Source organism: Polyergus mexicanus, unplaced genomic scaffold (genome assembly GCF_030449975.1).
Source record: "Polyergus mexicanus isolate NDT 795.1 unplaced genomic scaffold, iyPolMexi1.0 SCAF_18, whole genome shotgun sequence".
Lineage (NCBI taxonomy): Eukaryota > Metazoa > Arthropoda > Insecta > Hymenoptera > Formicidae > Polyergus > Polyergus mexicanus.
The window spans coordinates 1,028,348-1,046,800 of NW_027223338.1; the positions used below are offsets into that span (position 1 = coordinate 1,028,348).

The window sequence follows — 18,453 nt, forward strand, 5'->3', positions numbered from 1 at the left end:
TTTGCAAATTGCATGTCGCATATCTCTGTGTTGTATATTTTTCGAGCCATTTTATTGTATTTCACCTGTCATTAGTGCGTATATATTTAAACGTAATTATCATAGTGAGGAAAATAAACTCGCTAATACGAAGAATATAAAATAACAAAAACATTATAATGAGAATTATAGAAAAAGCGTAGTACAGGATAGATATCCATTAATGAATACCTAACCTAACGTAACCTATTTAGCAATCCTCTTTTTCAATAGGAAAGGGTGATTTAGCATGATTGCAATTGATAACGAACGTCGTACACAATGCAATGTTGTTTTTATTATTAATGAGATACTAATTAATTCTATAGTTTAACCTTGCAGTGCATCATCGACTAAAGGTTAATATATATTCATAGTTTGTCATTTAATATATTATTTCTCAGCAATTTTCAAATGAGTGACACACGTCATATATTTTTAAAAGAACTTCTATTGATAATATTTTTTATATAATTTTGCACAAAAATGGATAATTTTTTTATACATTGTTGCAGAATATAAAAATTTGATTCGGGTATATAATGGACATTATCTAAGATCAATAAGATAGTTTTTATTGCCAAATCAGCATCACATATAAATAGTATTGTATTATAAAAAATGAGCGAGACTCAAACAAATGATATACCTGAGAGCAATGGTGCAATGGAGCAGTCTGCTTACAATGGCGAGGCAGAAGAGCATGCTGGTAAGCATGATTTATGTGATTTAACATGTGTTCTATGACAGCAATTGAGAATAATCTTTTTACACTCTTTATTTTGTTAGCTAAGTCTCCAATAAGTACTGAAGAGAAAGCCCCGGATTCGATATGTGATAATGGTATAAAAAGGAATGCTATTGTCACTGGCAATAGTAATGCACCAAATAGAACAAAAAAACGTAAGAAGACTCCAAGAGATGCCACTGCGCCGAAACAACCTTTGAGTGGTTATTTCCTGTAATGATTAAACCTGAAAATATCTTGACTTTACGTTAAATTACTCTGTTTTTAATGAAATATAATGCATAGGTTTTTAAACGACCGGAGAGAGAAAGTTCGAAACGAAAATCCGAGTTTAACATTCACAGAGATTACAAAGCTTCTGGCTTCGGAGTGGAGTAAATTACCAGGTGATCAGAAACAGGTTTGTACCTTCTTGTTATATCTTTTTTATTCCATCTCTATAATATAATGATATATTATAATATAATATTTGCAGCAATATTTGGATGCAGCTGAACAAGATAAGGAGCGCTACAATCGCGAGTTTAATAACTATAAGCAAACAGAAGCATATCGGTTGTTCAATGAAAAACAATCAGAAAGACAAAATGAAAATAAGAAGGAAAGAAATGGCACTGATGTAAATGTTGAGCAGAATGTATGATAATATTGTTACATTATATTTAAGATTAATTTCTAGTACAAAGAAGAGAGAAAATGCTAATGACAACTTTATTTAGGACATCCAACAAGATAAGGACAATGATTTCACAGGTTTTGACATCCCTATTTTTACAGAAGAATTTCTGGATCACAACAAAGGTAAAATGTAGCTAGCATAATAAATATGTAATCGATAAAATAGATTGAATAATCAAATTAATAAAAATATCCGTTACAAAAATGTATAGCCTGTGAGGCTGAATTAAGACAGTTGCGGAAAGCTACGTCTGATTATGAATCTCAGAATGCAGTTCTTCAGCGACATGTCGATAGTCTGCATGCGGCTGTGAATCGCTTGGAATCCGAAACTAATCAACAACGAACGAACAATCAAGCTCTACAGCGCAATTTGGATTCTCTTCGTTCGCAATTGGCAGGCTGCTTCGCTACCATACCCCTTCCAGGCGAGTTTCTTCAGGATAAAATTTAAGCGGCGATTTTATTTAAAAATTTTATATTTTATTTATATATTTATTTTGTTTTCGCACATATAGGCACGCATGACGGTGCTACATTACAAAATATCGACAATTACTTCGAGAGGCTGGAATCGTTATTGAGCGGTAACGTCGAACAAAGTCTACGTAATGCTGTACGCAATGCTGTGTCTCGTCTAGAGTTAATTGGATGACAATCGCCTCCGGGCAGTACGTCATTGAAACATCATCGTTCGAGGCATTCACATCGAAAGTAGCGAAAAAAATTTTGTTTTTACAGTTTGTAAATTCCACTTTTTTCTACCTCATGGTAGAATCAATATGATTACCAGTTATTTAAGTGAATGATTACATATGTATCGCAACTGATAATTATTTGAGGTATTTCTATAATATATATGACAATAATTTACACTTTACTTTACTATATTTATATTTTGATGTAAGTTTTATTTTAAGTATGATATAGCAATGTAATTTAAACTTTTCTGCTTCATATATCAATGAAACCGTTTGATGCAAATGGCTTATGCGTTTTTGTGTACACTGGAATAGTTGGATCTGTTAAATTCAGATACCAGTTAATTAATATCTAATGTGAAAATCTAGAAGATTTAAATCATCTCTCATTATTTAGAGATTTAACACTTATTAATATATTTGTGTAATGTTCACGAATTATCGTCCATATTCAGCATGTGTTTTTTCAGTTGATTCCATTTGAATCTAAAATTACAATAATTTTTTATCTCTATCACGCTACATAAAGGCATTGTTTAGAAACTTATCATTATTCTAACCTCAAGGATACTGCATTAGATCGATGAAACTGTTCTGCATGGAGGATAATCGCTTCAATTTGCGGGAACAAATTGATTATAATACTTTTTTTTATCGATAGGACAGATCGCATAAACTCAAACGTAAATTGTGTATTCAGTGTCAAATACTTTTGCACTGCAGCAGAAATGGCGCTCTGGAATTTATTTCTGAAAATATGAAAACTAATTATAAAGATGATTTGAAATTTAATTTAATATATTTTAAGATTTATTCACCTGATCAATTTATCTTCCTCGTAGTAAGGATTTTTAATTACATCATTAATAAAGTCAATTGTATGCAGCTTATGCGGATGATGATCTTGAATTTTCATGTAACATCCAAAAATGTTTGGAGAACAAACTTGGATAATGTGTTCTGCGATATATTTAGGATATCTTCTTCCTTCTTTAAGTAATGTTTTTATAAGCCACGTTATCTGTGTGTGTGAATGTATAATAAATATATTTGCAATCACACCTTGACATATAAAAATAATTTCTGCATACCAAATTGGAATGTTTGTGCATGACATTGTCAGATGATATATTGTAAAAATTCGACATGAGCATTTCGAAAATCGAACGCAAAAATTCGGGTTTTGCTTCTTTAAAACATTTTAACAACATATCAGAAACTTTAAAACTACAACCACTGTTAATCTCAGTTATCAAAATTGGCAAATATTGATCAAATATATCTCTGATCATTGCTTGCAGTAATATGTCACCCTTGACATTTAATTTTTCCAAACCGAGTATTATCATCGAAAATATTTTTTTTCCCAATTGTCTTATATATGAATGCATAGAGTTCTCGGATACTAAGATAATTTTATTAATAAGCGTTCTTAGCATATCGTTTGGTTGATTCTGCAAAAGTAAGATTTTTTAAAAGATATGAATCTTAATAATTATTAGATTACATACTTTAGTATACAACATCGGAGAAATGCAGAGAATCAATGTTCCAAGGCATCTATAAATCCAAAATGCAAGTTCTGAATCTTTTGTTTCTTCTGTTATAGGTAGCAAGGCCCACTTCTCTACATTTTTGAAGTACATCTTATATTTTGCATTATATTGAAATTTTTCCTGTATAGACTACAGAAATTTTTCAATGGTATCAATTTGTTTTTGATTATATATATATATATCCATAAAAATAAATACCTCTAAAGCATTTTGCTTCTTCATGAGTGATATTATGAATGTCAAAATAGGTTCATCATTATTTTTAAATTCATGCAAATCATAATCCGACACGAATATTTCTTTGATGTCATTGAGGTCAGCAATGTAATTATGCAGAATCTTTATTTCTTTCTTGTCTGCGGCATGACCAATGATACAACATTTTATCCAAGCCTATAACACATATAATATATTTTCCTCATTGATTGCTTTACAATGCATATATAATAACAAACGTATATACGAACTTGGATAAGAATAATATCGAAATTTGGAATTTCTTTTTTTAAGCTTTGTACAGCTTGTTCATTTTCAAGAATAGATATTAAATAATATTGGGTAATTCTGAAAAGATAATGTTATTATATTTTTGAAATTAATATATTTAGATATTAATTTTTAGATAAACTATTTTTACCTTATATCTTTCAAAAATATTGATGCAGCAAAATGTTGAAATAAAGATATAGCTGAGTGCTTATATTTTTTAGCAGTAGCTGGCTCTCTAACTGCTTCTAATGTAAATATGACAGCTAGTTTGGAAATAATTTTATAATTGTCACCGATAAGAACGGGATCAAAGACAAGTTGGCGAATTCTACAAGCAACGAAACACCATAGTGCATCTAACATTTTCCTGACACCATCTATAACAAGCCTTAGTAAGTTCATCTTTTCATATCTCCTCTCTTTTTCTGTTAAATTATAAAATATATCTGGAGAAAAAATTGTTTTATTTAAAATAATAATAATATAGACATACCAACCGAATTTTTACAAGAAACTTGCAAGATGATACATTTATTAAAAACATTGGCAAGCATTTCCAATAAAAATCCGATTCTATTTTTTGGACATTCCAAGAGATAACGATCAATCCAACCACCAATGAAATAGTGCTCTCCTAAATCCATTTTGTCATTGTTGGATAAAATTGGATTTAAAACATCAATGAAACTGATCATCATAGAACGAGATGTTTCATCTTTACGACAACTTATCAAATTGATCTAAAATTCGAGAAATATTTATCTTTTACTAAATTTATATAATCTTCATGTGTATAAATATATTGTAGAAACTTTAGAATACGACATACTGTTTCTGTAAAATAGCTGGCTATAGAGGCAAGAGATAATCTTCTTTCGTTAAACAATAGGAGACATATTAATTTCCCTTTCCAAATTAAATTGCTCTTTTTATTATATTCGTCGTTTAATTCATATGTAGATGGCAAAAGATCTAGCATTGTTATACACTAAAAAAAAACAAGTATTAATACTGTCAATGTATATCTAATTGATAGCAATCACATATATATTTTAACTTACAACATTTGTAACATCTGCAGTAATTGCTAAAGTGATAAATAAGGATATAAAATTATAGAGACCATTCTCAGACAACTCTGCAATTTTGTTTTTTGAAAATTTTGTGTATACACGCCCCTTAAATTGATTCCAATATTTTGGATCCGTTTTGCCATGTTTCTTTAAAAACGTGCCTGTGAAAAATTGATTAATTTTCAACTGTGTCAATGCGCAGACCAAAAATTCCAATTGAACTCACCTACTAAGTGTAAAAATATGCCATAACTAGATTCCTTAGAATGTTCAAATTTGCCGCAAATTCTGTCGTTAATTTGCTTCAAAATATATGCAGTAGTCTTTCTACAAAACAATTTTATAATTATATGTCTAATTATATAGTTGCAATTATAAATTTATATACAAAAATCACTTATATATATTTACTTTTCAAAAGATAAGGCCCAGGGCCCAGATGTCTGTAATAAGAATAATTGATTCAATCTTTTATGAAAACAGTCCCAAAGAAAAGATATTATTGAGACTCGCGGTTGCCACCAATTAATAATAAGATCGTACAACAGTAATATTATGATTTTGAGTTCAGTATCAAACTCGTCTCTTTCACCATCCTTTCCACCTTTACACACGTATATTTTTAGAATCTTTTCAACTTGTTCACAATTGGATTTAATCTGTAAATGATAACATACTATATATAGATAGGTATTCTTTTTCTTTTTTGTAAAATTCAATCTTTATTAGTGCGTGTTGTGTAGTGTATATTACCCTCGGTGAATTATATTGCAAATATGCACCATCTGTACTGTATCCATATAACAAAGACAAGTGATGTATTATCCAGATACAAAACAGTTCAGGATTTTTACAATTTGGCAGAGAGGAGTCCATGCTTCTGTGCCAAAATATTTTTTGGGTCCAATCTTTATTTAATACTCTATTAATACAACTATTTACATAATCCCAAAATATCTAAAATTATTTAATTATAATATAAAAACGTGTATATTTACAAAATTGTGTATTAAAATAGCTTACCTTGGTTTTCATCCTTTCTTCTAAGCTATCAATAAATATTTGAAGCATGAGCCACAATTCTCGTGTGCATGTGCAGCAATATGGCGAGTTTTGTGTAAGATTCATATTCCAGTTTGAGGGTAACTAAAAATAAAAAAATGAACATTAGATATAATATATATCAATGTTATTACAAAAATGAATTGAATTTACATATATTATTTTTATTACCCTTTCAAATACTTTTAAAGCAAAGTGCACAAGATCATCAATGACCATTTCGATAGTATTCTCAAATTCTTCTAGCAATGTATGCATTTGATATTGGTGCCACATAGTTCTTGAATGTATCAGTGTAACAAAAAACCATCTTAACTCTATATGCATATGATACAAATGAAATTCTATTTGATCACACTGAAATGTAAATAACTATATTAGTTTCGTATATCTTATTGTTTTTGTTTATTTAAAAAGATGATACATATGTTAATTACTTTATTGCCTATATTAGAAGCAGCACAGTGTAGAATTGAATCTGGCATACTGTGTAATGTATTAAGAAAGCGCTTTATGGAGTCAAATAAAGTGTCTACATCTTTATTTATTTCAGGTATTACCATTTCTAATGCATTAAGATCCCATTTTATGCTGCAATATCAAACACAAGTGAGTCATTTAATAATTATCATTTATTAATTTCAAATATTGCAGAAATAAAAATTTTTCATCTACCTGTTCATGTATGTACGAACATATAAAATAAATTCACAAATCATTTTTCTAATAGAAAGATAATTTACATTATCATTATTGTGTAATTTAGATATTGTAGCTGATTTTTCAAATCTGTTCAATATTTTTAATTGCATCCTGTAATATAAAAAAACTTATATACATCTAACGTAAAATTATAACAATTTTGTTTAATAGCTTTGGATAAACATAATGAAACATATAACAATGTTTTATTAAAAAACATGTATTTACTCCATGCAATCGGTAAAATGTCCAAGATTCATCACAGCCACAGCTCCAGGCATGACACAATCAAAGAGCTTTACTTCTGTATAAGCAAAGGGATAGTCGGTTTGTGGAAAAAGCACATTGTCTATTTCGTTGTGACGTAATAGACCACCTTTATTCAACTGCCAATCATTGATATTCACTTTACCACTGCAGTCGAAGATAACATCGAAATTCATCTGTAAAATTGTTATCAGATGATTTATTAGTATATTCACTATTACACATATAGCATAATACATAGTTTATCATATAGTGGCATTGTACGAATATATATCATAATAAACATAATATAAAATTTTTCACATACTTGTAATAAAAGCTTATGTCTTAATCGTTCTGATGATATAGATTGCATTTAGACGATCTAGAATTTTTGGCTTCTGCAATGCTTTGAAGAAACATGTCCAGCTGCAACCTCTCTCAGGAGCAGACAGCAGATGACTTTCATCGTTTCATCGAACTTTCATGCATTTTGGCGGCATTTGACAGTTGGCGCTGATCACGTGAATTCGATCAAGGTGGTAGAACCAGATACCAGATGTAACTAACAAAGATTACCGGTAAAATATTGTATATACAAAATTTTATCGATATATCTCATAAAATTTTTATAAAATATAATTATCTCTGTTGAATAAAATTGTGTTACTAATAAAATTATAATGAAACGATATTACGTTTGACCTTATTATGGCGGGATATTATCTGAAATCGTCGATAATGAAAATGGCTTTTGTGAAATGGTAACTTTCTAAGAAAATCTACTTTTCTTTTTCTTTTTTTTTGTGAGATAATCGCAAACACATAATACATTTAAAAATAACATAATATTTAATAGCATTTTGTGCAAAATTATGAAATTAATATATAACTTCCTCGAAATATATTTTTCCTGCTGTTTAAAAAATAGTATTTTACAATACTTTGTAATAATTATATTTTATATAAATACTGAAATATTGTGTGTTTGAATATTTTACTGTTTATTAAAAAATCAAATAATAATTTTAAAATAAGTCCAAATAAAGATTTCACATCGCAATTTTTAAATAAGTAAATTTAAAATTAAATGTGCTAAAAGAATTATAATAACAAGATTTTCTTTTATAGTTTTGGTATCTTTATACATTTTTCATATCTCTTTCTTTCTCCATCCAAACTCCATCGAGATCGCGCGAATTTGTCGCCGTTGTTTACAAGCTTGCTGGGAGCCGAAGATGGCGGCGGAAGCGAGCAGTAGCAGCGCATCAAAGAGATAGCCCAACCACGTGCGCGTAATAAATAACAACGATAAAATGCACTCCCGGCGCGTCGCTTGCCGTTAAACTTGTCCAGGCGCGAGATCGAGTTGTTCGACTCTCGAGCTCGATCCTGATATACCTAATAACGGAACACCGAAAACCACGAGAGCCATTCCGGAGTACGAAGAACCGATGACTCACTTAGCAGTCGAAGTCGCTCGTTTGTAATCAGGTGACGATGCTGTCGTAGAAAAGAAAACGATTATAAAAAGGAGGAAAGCCCGAAGACACACGCCAACATGAATCTTGACCAACAGGAAGCTGTCTTCAAAGATTTTCACGACGAGGTACGCCGCGTTTCTTTCACTAAATTAAAAAACGACGACTTCTTCAAGATCTCACGCGACCGTTCGCTTAGGTTAGACTGTTTTACGTCAAATTGTATACATTGTATATGTTACTCGTCAGAATATTTTCTGTCATTTTGTATCTTTTATCTTTTTCGCTCTGAAGTCTATATATATATATATCCTTAAATTTTACTATAAATTTATTTTAATATAAATTAGAATTTATTAAAAAAAAAGAAAGTTGCATAAAAATGTAGCTAGAATGAACAGACCTACATCTTGCTCTTATTCCAGTTATGTATATAATATATATTGTATTTTCTTTTCTTTAAATTGACAAGTGCCTTTAATAAAGTGCTTTGTGTGTGTGGATTATAATTATTTAATCAAAAAATATATTTTCACTCTCCTTTTTTACATACATATATATAAAATTTATATATAAATATATATTATAAACATATAATTATACATATAAATCTACAAAATTTTTTTAATTGTATATTTTTGCAGTCTCCTTTATTACGGGCCATATTTCGCGGGCATGTGGAAGCAGTTCGTATATTGCTATCACAACAAGAGGATGTTAATTGGCAAGACAAGGAACAACGTTCCCTCTTACATGCAGCAGCATATAGGTCATTATCTCAATCAATAAAATACTAAAATTACTATGAAATCTTTTCATTGCTACTTATATAATTTATATTATTTAAAATGTTTGTTATATTTATATATTGCAGAGGAGACACCGCTATTGTAGAACTTCTCTTGTTAAATGGTGCGGCAGTTAATAGTAAAGATAAGAAATGGTTAACCCCTTTGCACAGAGCTTGTTGTTTAGGCAATTACAATGTGGTAGACATTTTACTGAGATATAAAGCAGATGCGAACGCCCGAGATCGTAGTTGGCAAACGCCACTTCATGTAGCAGCAGCAAATAACGCTGTGCAATGCGTAGAACTTTTAATACCACACTTATTAAATATTAATGTCACTGATAGGTTTGTACTTTGTATTATTTATCGCATATAATTTAATATAATTTGTATAAAAATAAATTACAATTGCATTAATTATTTGTAATAAACGCGCATTATATCATTAATCTACAGAGGCGGAAGAACGTGTCTTCATCATGCGGTATATAATGGGCATCTTGAAATGGTCCAATACCTGATGCAGTTTGACTGTGTAATAAACGCTTCTGACAAGAAGGACCGGAGAGCTCTACATTTGGCGGCATACCAGAGATACAACGCGATCGTAAAAGTGCTCATAGACAAACGCGCCGACGTGGATGTTAAAGTACGCACATATATGAAACTTTTGATAGAATATTCTTGTGAAAGGTGGGGAGGGGGGGGGGTCGGGGGATATGTTATATATTATGTCATATATAAGTTGCATTTGTATGTTAAGGATCGAGATTTATATACCCCGTTACATGCAGCAGCCGCTTCTGGTAACGTAGAATGCGTGCGTATTTTAATCAACGCTGGCGCGGATATCGAGGCCAAGAACGTGTATGGAAACACCCCGCTGCATATCGCGTGTTTGAATGGATGTCCCCTCGTGATCAAGGCGCTCATGGCTAATCACGTGAATTTAGGTAAGTTATCTAAATCGGGATTTTTTAGGATACCGAATCATCCTGACACGATTGGAAATAACTATTTTACTGATACACGCAGAGGCCGTGAATTATCGCGGACAAACCGCGATGCACATCGCCGCCACCAGCGTACACGGTGTTCAATGTTTCAAGATGCTTATATGCGAGGGATTGAAGGTAAACGTTCAATCGGAGGATGGCCGCACGCCGTTGCACATGACCGCGATCCACGGAAGATTTACCCGATCAAAAATGCTGCTCGATGCAGGAGCTTTCCCTGATGCAAGAGACAAGAATGGAAATACTGCTTTACATATCGCTGCCTGGTAAATCGTCTATGGAAAACACATATATTAATATTTTCTTTATATGTCGCACTATTACATAAAGCAAGATGCATGCGTAAGAATACAAAGGACAAATTACAGGTTCGGTTTTGAGTGCTTGACAACATCTTTAATGGAAAGCGCAGCATCTCCAGCTACGCGCAATGCGCAACAACGAACGCCTTTGCATTTAAGTTGCTTAGGCGGACATATAGAAGTGAGCCAAAAATTTGTCACGATATAGTCTACGTTACATTCTTTTAATTTAAAATTTGAATTGTTTTTATTATATCCGATAGGTCTGTAGAAAACTACTGCAGCTCGATAGCAGACGAATCGATGCGCGAGACATCGGTGGCAGGACAGCTTTGCACTTGGCAGCATTTAAGGTAAAGAGCGCGCGCCTGCGTTGCATCTATTTCTATCTCTTTTTAATAATAATAATATTATATTTAATATCTTCTTTTTTATTTAAAAGCATTATTTATACCATACCACATACGGAAAAATACAAATTGCGAACGTTCCGAATAGGGTTCCGTAGATTGCTTGGATTTGCTGTTATCTAGCGGTGCCAACTTCCGCCTCGTCGATAACGACAATCGACTGGCTCTTCATCACGCCGCGAGTCAAGGACACTATCCTTGCGTCTTCACTCTGGTCGGCTTCGGGAGCGACTCAAACGCTCAAGATGTGAATGGCGCCACGCCATTGCATCTTGCCGCAGCAGCATCGAATTCGAACGCCGAGTCAGTAATCATTCTTTTTTCATTATGGCTCTTTGTCTCCCGCATTATCTATGTGTACGATTTATCGTAATTCCGTAGATCCTACAAATGCGTGCCGTATTTACTGCAGCATCGAGCGAATCCACAATTACGCGACAAACGAGGTTTCACCGCGATCCATTACGCGGTGGCGGGCGGCAATCAAGCGGCACTGGAGGCACTTTTGAATGCACCGTCGCCATCGGGAAATGTGGCTACTTCTTCACTCGGGTCAGGTTCTACAACTGGACAGGAACCGCCGCCTCTGCCTGTGCTCACTCCGATTCATCTCGCGGTACAGATACACACAAAATTAAAATTGACAACATTTGACTTCAACAAAATATGAAGCCGCATATGCTTGACTTGTAAAATGTATGTTATCAGGCATATCACGGTCACGACGAAATCTTACAATTGCTTCTACCTTTGTTCCCCGATACGAATATCAAGGAAGACAGTGGGAAAACGCCATTAGATTTGGCCGCTTATAAAGGACACAAACAGTGCGTCGAACTCTTATTACGATTTGGTGCTTTGGTGTCAGTGCAGGTAAGGATTTGAATATTTTGCTCATTGAACGTATGTTGCATGCACTTCTATTAATATACATTGTATTTTCAGGATTCCGTTATGAAACGTACGCCTGTACATTGCGCTGCCGCGGCAGGTCATGCCGATTGTCTGACTCTTCTCCTGCAAAACGCGGATGATCCCAACGTGGTGAATCGTTACGATTCTAAGTTGCGGACGCCTCTGACCCTGGCTGTAGCGAATAATCATCCGGAATGCGCAATGCTGCTGCTAAGGTACAAGGCTGACTGCAATTTGCCAGATGTCAACAAGCACACGCCGCTGTTTCGGGCGGTGATTAACGAGCGGGATAATCAATTGGTGAAATTGCTGTTGAAACACGGTGCGCAAGTGGCTGTGCAAGACGCAAACGGTAAAACGCCGTTACATTTGGCAGCGGCTTGTGGCAGGTTAGAAAAATTACGTTTGTATGAAATTATTTTCGCCGTATTTTACAGAATGGTGTATCTTATGTTTCAAGTATTTATTTCTAGACTAAACGCATTAGCAGCGCTCGTTCAAGCCGACCCGATCGCGGCTGCTTTGAAGGACGATCAGGGATGCACGGTGCTTCACTGGGCCTGTTACAACGGCAACTCCAATTGCGTTGAATATCTTTTGGATCATAACGTGTATGATTCCTTGGAAGGTGAGCGGTTTCTCCGTGGATTATAAAGAAAATCGTTTAACAAGTACAACAGCTTAATATTGGTTCGGATATTTGATTACTTACAGATAATCTATTTTCCGCGGTACATTGCGCTGTGTATCAGGGATCCGCACATTGCTTAGACTTGCTGATCAGCAAATTCGGCGGACAAGCAGTCGTCGCTCCAAAAGATTCATCGTGTGGCCTGTTGCACGTCGCGGCCAGCGCCGGATCCGTCGAGTGCGCGCGATTAATTCTGAACTCAGTCGGACCGGAACTAGCAGGGCTCGAAACGACTGATTACTTTGGACGGACGCCGCTTCTTTGCGCGGCCGTCAATGGACAATGCAACGCTATTGGTAATTGCTGATCGTACTTTTTTTCAATAAAGTTATGCTTACATACACTTTCGCTTTTATATTAATAAGAGTTGCATTCTGATAGAATTGCTACTTGAGTGGAAAGCCGATGTACGTGCTGTCGATTCCAGTAAGAATACGGCGTTACACTTGGCATGTCAGAGACGACATTCTGCCGCGGCGTCGCTGCTCTTAAACTGGATCGAGTCGCTTGGCGGCCCCGACGTTGACAAGAACATATCGCAACAGCAACGAGTAGCTATTATCAATATGACCAACAAACAGCAAAGAACGCCGCTGCATCTGGCGGCCAGAAATGGCCTCGTAACAGTAAGTTAAATATATTGCATTTCAATATATGACAAATGTAATAATCGTGACATACAGATTTCTTATGAGAAATATATTATTTTGTCTAGATTACTCGTCGGTTATTGCAATTAGGCGCCAGCGTCGTGGCCGTTGATGCCGTAGGACTTACACCCGCGTTAGCTTGTGCTCCGAATCCGGCAGTAGCTGAGTGCTTAGCTACTATTCTTGCCGCTCATGGTATGTGTGATATTGTTGTGTTTCTTATATTGTTTTTTTTTTTTAAACATCCAAATGATATAAAATTGAAATCTGTTTCTGGTTATACAGGACAAAATGGAGAAACCACGCAGTACTCGTCATCTATTCAGCAAACGTCGGAGGTATATCTGAATGACCGAAATGGCGTAGACTCGCAACATAGTTCCGACTCGGAATTTTACTGACAACGAGCATCGACGTGCTCGGATCGTCCTGCATTCCAAGCGAATCTGGACATGGAATCGATCGCACGACAATATCGTGATCGCTAGATCAATCTGGATGAGAGTTGTTAGCTTTTTTCCATTCTAGTATAATTAAGATCTCTAACTTGGATGAGCTGCGTGAGAAATCGTTGAAAAATCGACAAATCTCTCACGATGACTAGCCACTTTAAGTAGCAATCGTGACAATACCTATGTCTGTAATTCGATAGAGTTACTAATCGACTGCCAAGAGGGGTACGGATGCGAATATAAGTATGTAACTAGAGTAACTTAATAATAGCTGATAAACTTGCTGTACACGAGCTGTACAACATTCAAAATTATCCAGCTTTCCATTTGTAATAATGCTAACAAATGCACTAAGACAACATTGTTTTACATCACACGACATGACATTTTATATAAAGACTAAATATTATTATAATTTTAAAAGTCTATCATATAAAATTAGAGAATAACGTATAGAGTATGTGTAATTATCATTCGGTGTCGTGTAACGATATCCATGTACGATTAACGATAGAATAGTTGACGTTCTAGGTTGCGTTCGAAAATACCTTTCTATTTATACCGTTCTACCTTTGTTATTTATTAATAGCGTTTTTGAATGAACGGGTTAATCCAACCCGAATCAATTAATCACTATATTTTACTATGAATTTAAATCTTTTATTGGCAGAGACGATGCAATAATGTCATTAATCGTTCTCAAAGCGATTAAACTTGCTACATTCGAAAACGATATAAAAGTCGAACAAAGATAGAATGACGCTCGTATGCATATGGTGATGTTTCCGAACGCAGTCTCAATCGTGTACTATTTATGTTCCAAAAATAGCATTAAAAGCTAACGTTATTGCAAAACAGATCTTTAATTAGAATAAGTATAAAATTTTGCATTTAGCGCTCAGCTGTATTCCTCTTGGACATTATCGCGGTATTTACACACACACACACACACACACACACATTGAGATTTATTTATTTTTGACTCTAGCAAAAGCGAAGAAATATTGGGATTATGTGAGATCTATTTTTCTCTTCACTTATACATATATATATATATATATATATATATATATATATATATATATATATATATGTAATTGAAGTTGCGAGATAATTTCATCGCGTATGTGCATCCTGTGCAGTTTCCATCTCATAGCCTACAACTTCTAAATTAGTATAATAAATGCACATAACAAAACCTTCTCTAAACATTTCGAGCGATACGTTTCTGCATAATTTACCAAGTGACATAACGCGTATACATAATAGAATTCTCTCACGATCGATCAATCGCGATTAGATCACGGAGAATAATAATAATAATGATAATAATCGCTAACGAACATAAATAATAATAAATAATAATAGTTATTAACGAACATAAGTAATAACAAAAAATAATAGTCGTGTTAAATAGGTCTACGAATGCATTTGTAGATTCAAGAGTGATAGAACAGCGGCGTATTATTAATTTTGCGGTCGAATAGATATAACAAATCAAAAAAGCGCAATTTGCCCTTTACGGCAAGCAATTAGATGTCAATGCGAATGCGAATATATAGATAATGCTCAATCAATTGCATTTACTAATCTATAGGTCGATTTTAATTATTTAAGACAAATGTCTTCCATTTTCAGAGCAGTATTCTCAGTTGAAAATCTCGGCACATGTCCTGCGCTACATTAATTGTATTTAATTTGTTTACACAAGATTTTTCGTTAAATAATTTCACATATACTTTTCTGCGCGTTCTTAAGTATACTTGAACATTAAAGAATTTAGAGATTACGTGTATTCATGAAGATTTTGTCATTTGATTTGATTTTCCGTATAAGAAAAGCCCGTAGGATTACGAATTCTAATAAGAAAAAATGCCGAAAGTATATGAATATTTAATTATATCAACGTCCCGTTGTAAATATATCGGAGCGGACCGCGAATTTCTTTCTCTCTCTCTCTCTCTCTCTCTTTCTGGAAGAATTGTACACAAATAAAATAAGACGCGACAAGAGAAGAAGAGGAACGAGTATCTAAGCTATTTTCTTAGACATTTGTAGTAAAGCCTAAACTGCCTGATTGTAATTGTACGTCGAATGAAAAAGTAGAGCTTGTAAGTAAAAGAGGTGTGTAATGAAATTGAATTGGAATATGTTGGAACTACAGAGTGTTTAATTTTTTAGTGTATATCATATGTATTTTCCGTGTTTTCCCATTAATACTTTAATTGTCATAGTAATGTCACAAATCACACAATTCATACCTGCATTTTATCAAAAATCATAGTATTCAGATATATGCTGAAGGTTCTTACATTTAATTTTACATTATCATCAATACATAAATATAAAATAAATAAATAAAAAATAAAATCGCCTAAATATAATTTCTATGAAAGTAAGCGTCATCCATTTATGCGTGATGTGATGCGTGTGATGAAAATGTTATGTGATGAAAGTTAACGTAACAATTCTTTTTATTATTCTTGTACTTACAGACAAATTTTCCCATAATTTTTGCATTTAATAGATTTATAAACGTAATCTTTAGGCGAGGATATGTATTGACAATTTTTAAAAAGGCTAATGTGATCAATATCAAAGAAAATTATCGTGCAAAAATGATATTGGGTAGTTTTATTGTACATATTAACTTTAATTTATATATAGTACAATGAAATTCCGCATATCGTTTTCGTGCGATGAATTATACGATTTTCTATATGTATATATTGCTTAAACATAATAATTATATAATTGATGAAATTGTTAATATACTGGAAAATGGCGATCTCCGATTTGTACATGATTTTGTACTTGTGACTGTTGTATAAAGAAAGCGAAAAAATGAGCTGAACACATGGCATGATATTGCTCTCTCAGAGACACGTGAAACTTTATCGCTGTCATGTGCATATACATACATATGTGTGTGTATATATATATATATATATATATATATATATATATATATATATATATATATATATACACTGAAAAAATTATTTTTTCTATATGCCCCTCTCTCTCGCATATATGATAGATTTTGCAAAATGTAATATTGTATATTACATGAAAATTATGTCATAGGGATTTAAAGGATTCCATGCTGCGGATATCATGCATCTGTATCGCGGAACATTTGTAATCAATATACATCATTGTGTTTTATTTTTACATGTGGCTCACAGTGATTTACCCGATTTACGCCACCGAATCGTAATCCCTTATAACATCCCCCTTTCGGAATTTTTAATTTCAATCGATATTGTGTGAATTGTGAATAAAAATTTATTTCAAGAATATATATAAATATATGTATCTCTCTCTCTCGCAGTTTTTTTGAATTATTAAATAGAGATTATAAAATTAATTTTTGTTTTTTTAATAAAATTAAATCCGCGTGAAAAATATCGAGACAAGAGAGTCGGACGACGATTATTCGCCCCGACATCGACGCGCGAAAGAGAAAAGTGGAACGTCTACGCCATCGCGATTGGAAAGAGTCGAGATTAACGGCTTGTTATTAGGCGAGGATATCGAGCGAGAGGCCTTCGACCAGCATTGCGATGACCCCCGTTCGTTCTCGATGGTCGGCCGCGCGAAAGGGTCGAAGTGTCTCGAGTCTCGATCGGCGGAGTCGAGGAACGGAATTCCTCTAACTTTGGACCGGTAACGGAAAGGGTCGAATTTCGTGTTTTGCGATCAAAGAAACAGAAAGGGCGAGGAGCCGCGTCTGTCGGCGAGCGTCGGTCTCGAAACGACGGAAATTCACGAGAAATGACGACCGGTTATCGGGAGAGCACGCGGGCGAGGAAGTGATTGTCATGCCGCGCGCCACGAGACGGAGGCAATATTCGTGCCTCGCTACCAGGATAACAGGAATCGACGCGTGATTAGGCGACTCACTCGTCGGTGGAAACGACGAAAATTCCCGAGAATTAACGAAACGGGTATCAAGGCAGCATACGCACGAGTAAGAGGTATGTCAAGCCGGTCGGTCCCGAAACAACGGAAATTCACAAGTTTCGATGATGGATTATCAGGGGAGCATACGAGCGAGTTGGTGACGCGGTCGCTCGGTCGTAACGACGGAAATTCACGAGGTTCGACGAACTGGTATCCGGGGAGCACGCGAGCGAGTAGATGGCCAGCTGATACAATTGGCGATTGTATTCGTCGCAGTATGCAACGGAGAATGAAAAGGCACGGAAATTCGTGTCCAGGTAATAGAATACTATGATTTTGCAGGAGGTGAGCTCTGCGGTGACGGCGCGATAGGGATGTGTGAGACGTACCGGGAGCTGATGAATATCTCATCAACTGCCGTATAAATTAGTTAATTTTTAAAGATCGGCTGTCGGCAACGCGCATTGGTATTAGGCAAACATGTTTGGCTACAAGATCACCGCTTGAAGGATCGATAGCGAAAGAATAACGCGATATAATGAAGATACGTTTCTTGATAAAGTAGCT

The 18,453-nt window shown here is 34.2% G+C and overlaps 3 protein-coding genes and 1 long non-coding RNA gene across 4 annotated transcripts; 3 read left to right on the forward strand and 1 right to left on the reverse strand.

Moving 5' to 3' along the window:
* Positions 1 to 45: 45 nt before the first annotated feature.
* Hmg-2 (High mobility group protein 2) lies at positions 46 to 3,204 on the forward strand. The gene is made up of 8 exons (XM_070310645.1): positions 46 to 377; positions 534 to 727; positions 808 to 979; positions 1,052 to 1,166; positions 1,242 to 1,403; positions 1,486 to 1,567; positions 1,657 to 1,872; positions 1,963 to 3,204. The coding sequence occupies exons 2-8, from the start codon at positions 640 to 642 to the stop codon at positions 2,097 to 2,099; spliced, it is 972 nt and encodes a 323-aa protein (XP_070166746.1). The 5' UTR covers positions 46 to 377; positions 534 to 639; the 3' UTR covers positions 2,100 to 3,204.
* Positions 1,708 to 8,876, reverse strand: LOC138941209 (protein MMS22-like). Its single transcript, XM_070310638.1, has 21 exons — positions 8,422 to 8,876; positions 7,602 to 7,838; positions 7,256 to 7,470; positions 7,001 to 7,138; positions 6,763 to 6,916; positions 6,497 to 6,682; positions 6,287 to 6,409; positions 6,017 to 6,220; positions 5,675 to 5,922; positions 5,490 to 5,590; positions 5,252 to 5,424; positions 5,020 to 5,178; positions 4,684 to 4,930; positions 4,339 to 4,567; positions 4,169 to 4,265; positions 3,900 to 4,094; positions 3,657 to 3,830; positions 3,237 to 3,599; positions 2,964 to 3,166; positions 2,706 to 2,894; positions 1,708 to 2,631 (listed from the first exon to the last, which is right to left on the reverse strand). Exons 2-21 carry the CDS (start codon positions 7,647 to 7,649, stop codon positions 2,577 to 2,579), a joined length of 3,501 nt encoding a protein of 1,166 aa, XP_070166739.1. The 5' UTR covers positions 7,650 to 7,838; positions 8,422 to 8,876; the 3' UTR covers positions 1,708 to 2,576.
* LOC138941217 (uncharacterized) lies at positions 4,221 to 7,363 on the forward strand. Its single transcript, XR_011448138.1, has 4 exons — positions 4,221 to 4,259; positions 4,412 to 4,582; positions 6,879 to 6,934; positions 7,199 to 7,363. It is a non-coding gene; the product is annotated as an uncharacterized lncRNA (long non-coding RNA).
* Positions 8,512 to 16,908, forward strand: LOC138941210 (serine/threonine-protein phosphatase 6 regulatory ankyrin repeat subunit A). The gene is made up of 17 exons (XM_070310640.1): positions 8,512 to 8,882; positions 9,399 to 9,523; positions 9,629 to 9,889; positions 10,001 to 10,193; positions 10,308 to 10,497; positions 10,580 to 10,826; positions 10,929 to 11,043; positions 11,126 to 11,215; positions 11,361 to 11,575; positions 11,654 to 11,888; positions 11,981 to 12,145; positions 12,218 to 12,576; positions 12,661 to 12,815; positions 12,902 to 13,174; positions 13,260 to 13,504; positions 13,594 to 13,723; positions 13,814 to 16,908. Exons 1-17 carry the CDS (start codon positions 8,835 to 8,837, stop codon positions 13,927 to 13,929), a joined length of 3,162 nt encoding a protein of 1,053 aa, XP_070166741.1. The 5' UTR covers positions 8,512 to 8,834; the 3' UTR covers positions 13,930 to 16,908.
* Positions 16,909 to 18,453: the final 1,545 nt, after the last annotated feature.

Bases quoted from the DNA above. Each gene is read 5' to 3' on its own strand.
- Hmg-2 (XM_070310645.1), top strand. From the start codon at position 640: ATGAGCGAGACTCAAACAAATGATATACCTGAGAGCAATGGTGCAATG. The intron at 980-1,051 runs GTAATGATTAAA...TATAATGCATAG, and splicing joins CCTTTGAGTGGTTATTTCCT to GTTTTTAAACGACCGGAGAG. The intron at 1,873-1,962 runs GCGAGTTTCTTC...TCGCACATATAG, and splicing joins CGCTACCATACCCCTTCCAG to GCACGCATGACGGTGCTACA.
- LOC138941209 (XM_070310638.1), bottom strand. From the start codon at position 7,649: ATGCAATCTATATCATCAGAACGATTAAGACATAAGCTTTTATTACAA. The intron at 6,221-6,286 runs GTAAGCTATTTT...AAATAATTTTAG, and splicing joins AAGAAAGGATGAAAACCAAG to ATATTTTGGGATTATGTAAA. The intron at 3,167-3,236 runs GTATGCAGAAAT...TCACACACACAG, and splicing joins TGCACAAACATTCCAATTTG to ATAACGTGGCTTATAAAAAC.
- LOC138941210 (XM_070310640.1), top strand. From the start codon at position 8,835: ATGAATCTTGACCAACAGGAAGCTGTCTTCAAAGATTTTCACGACGAG. The intron at 10,827-10,928 runs GTAAATCGTCTA...GACAAATTACAG, and splicing joins GCTTTACATATCGCTGCCTG to GTTCGGTTTTGAGTGCTTGA. The intron at 11,216-11,360 runs GTAAAGAGCGCG...CGTTCCGAATAG, and splicing joins TGCACTTGGCAGCATTTAAG to GGTTCCGTAGATTGCTTGGA.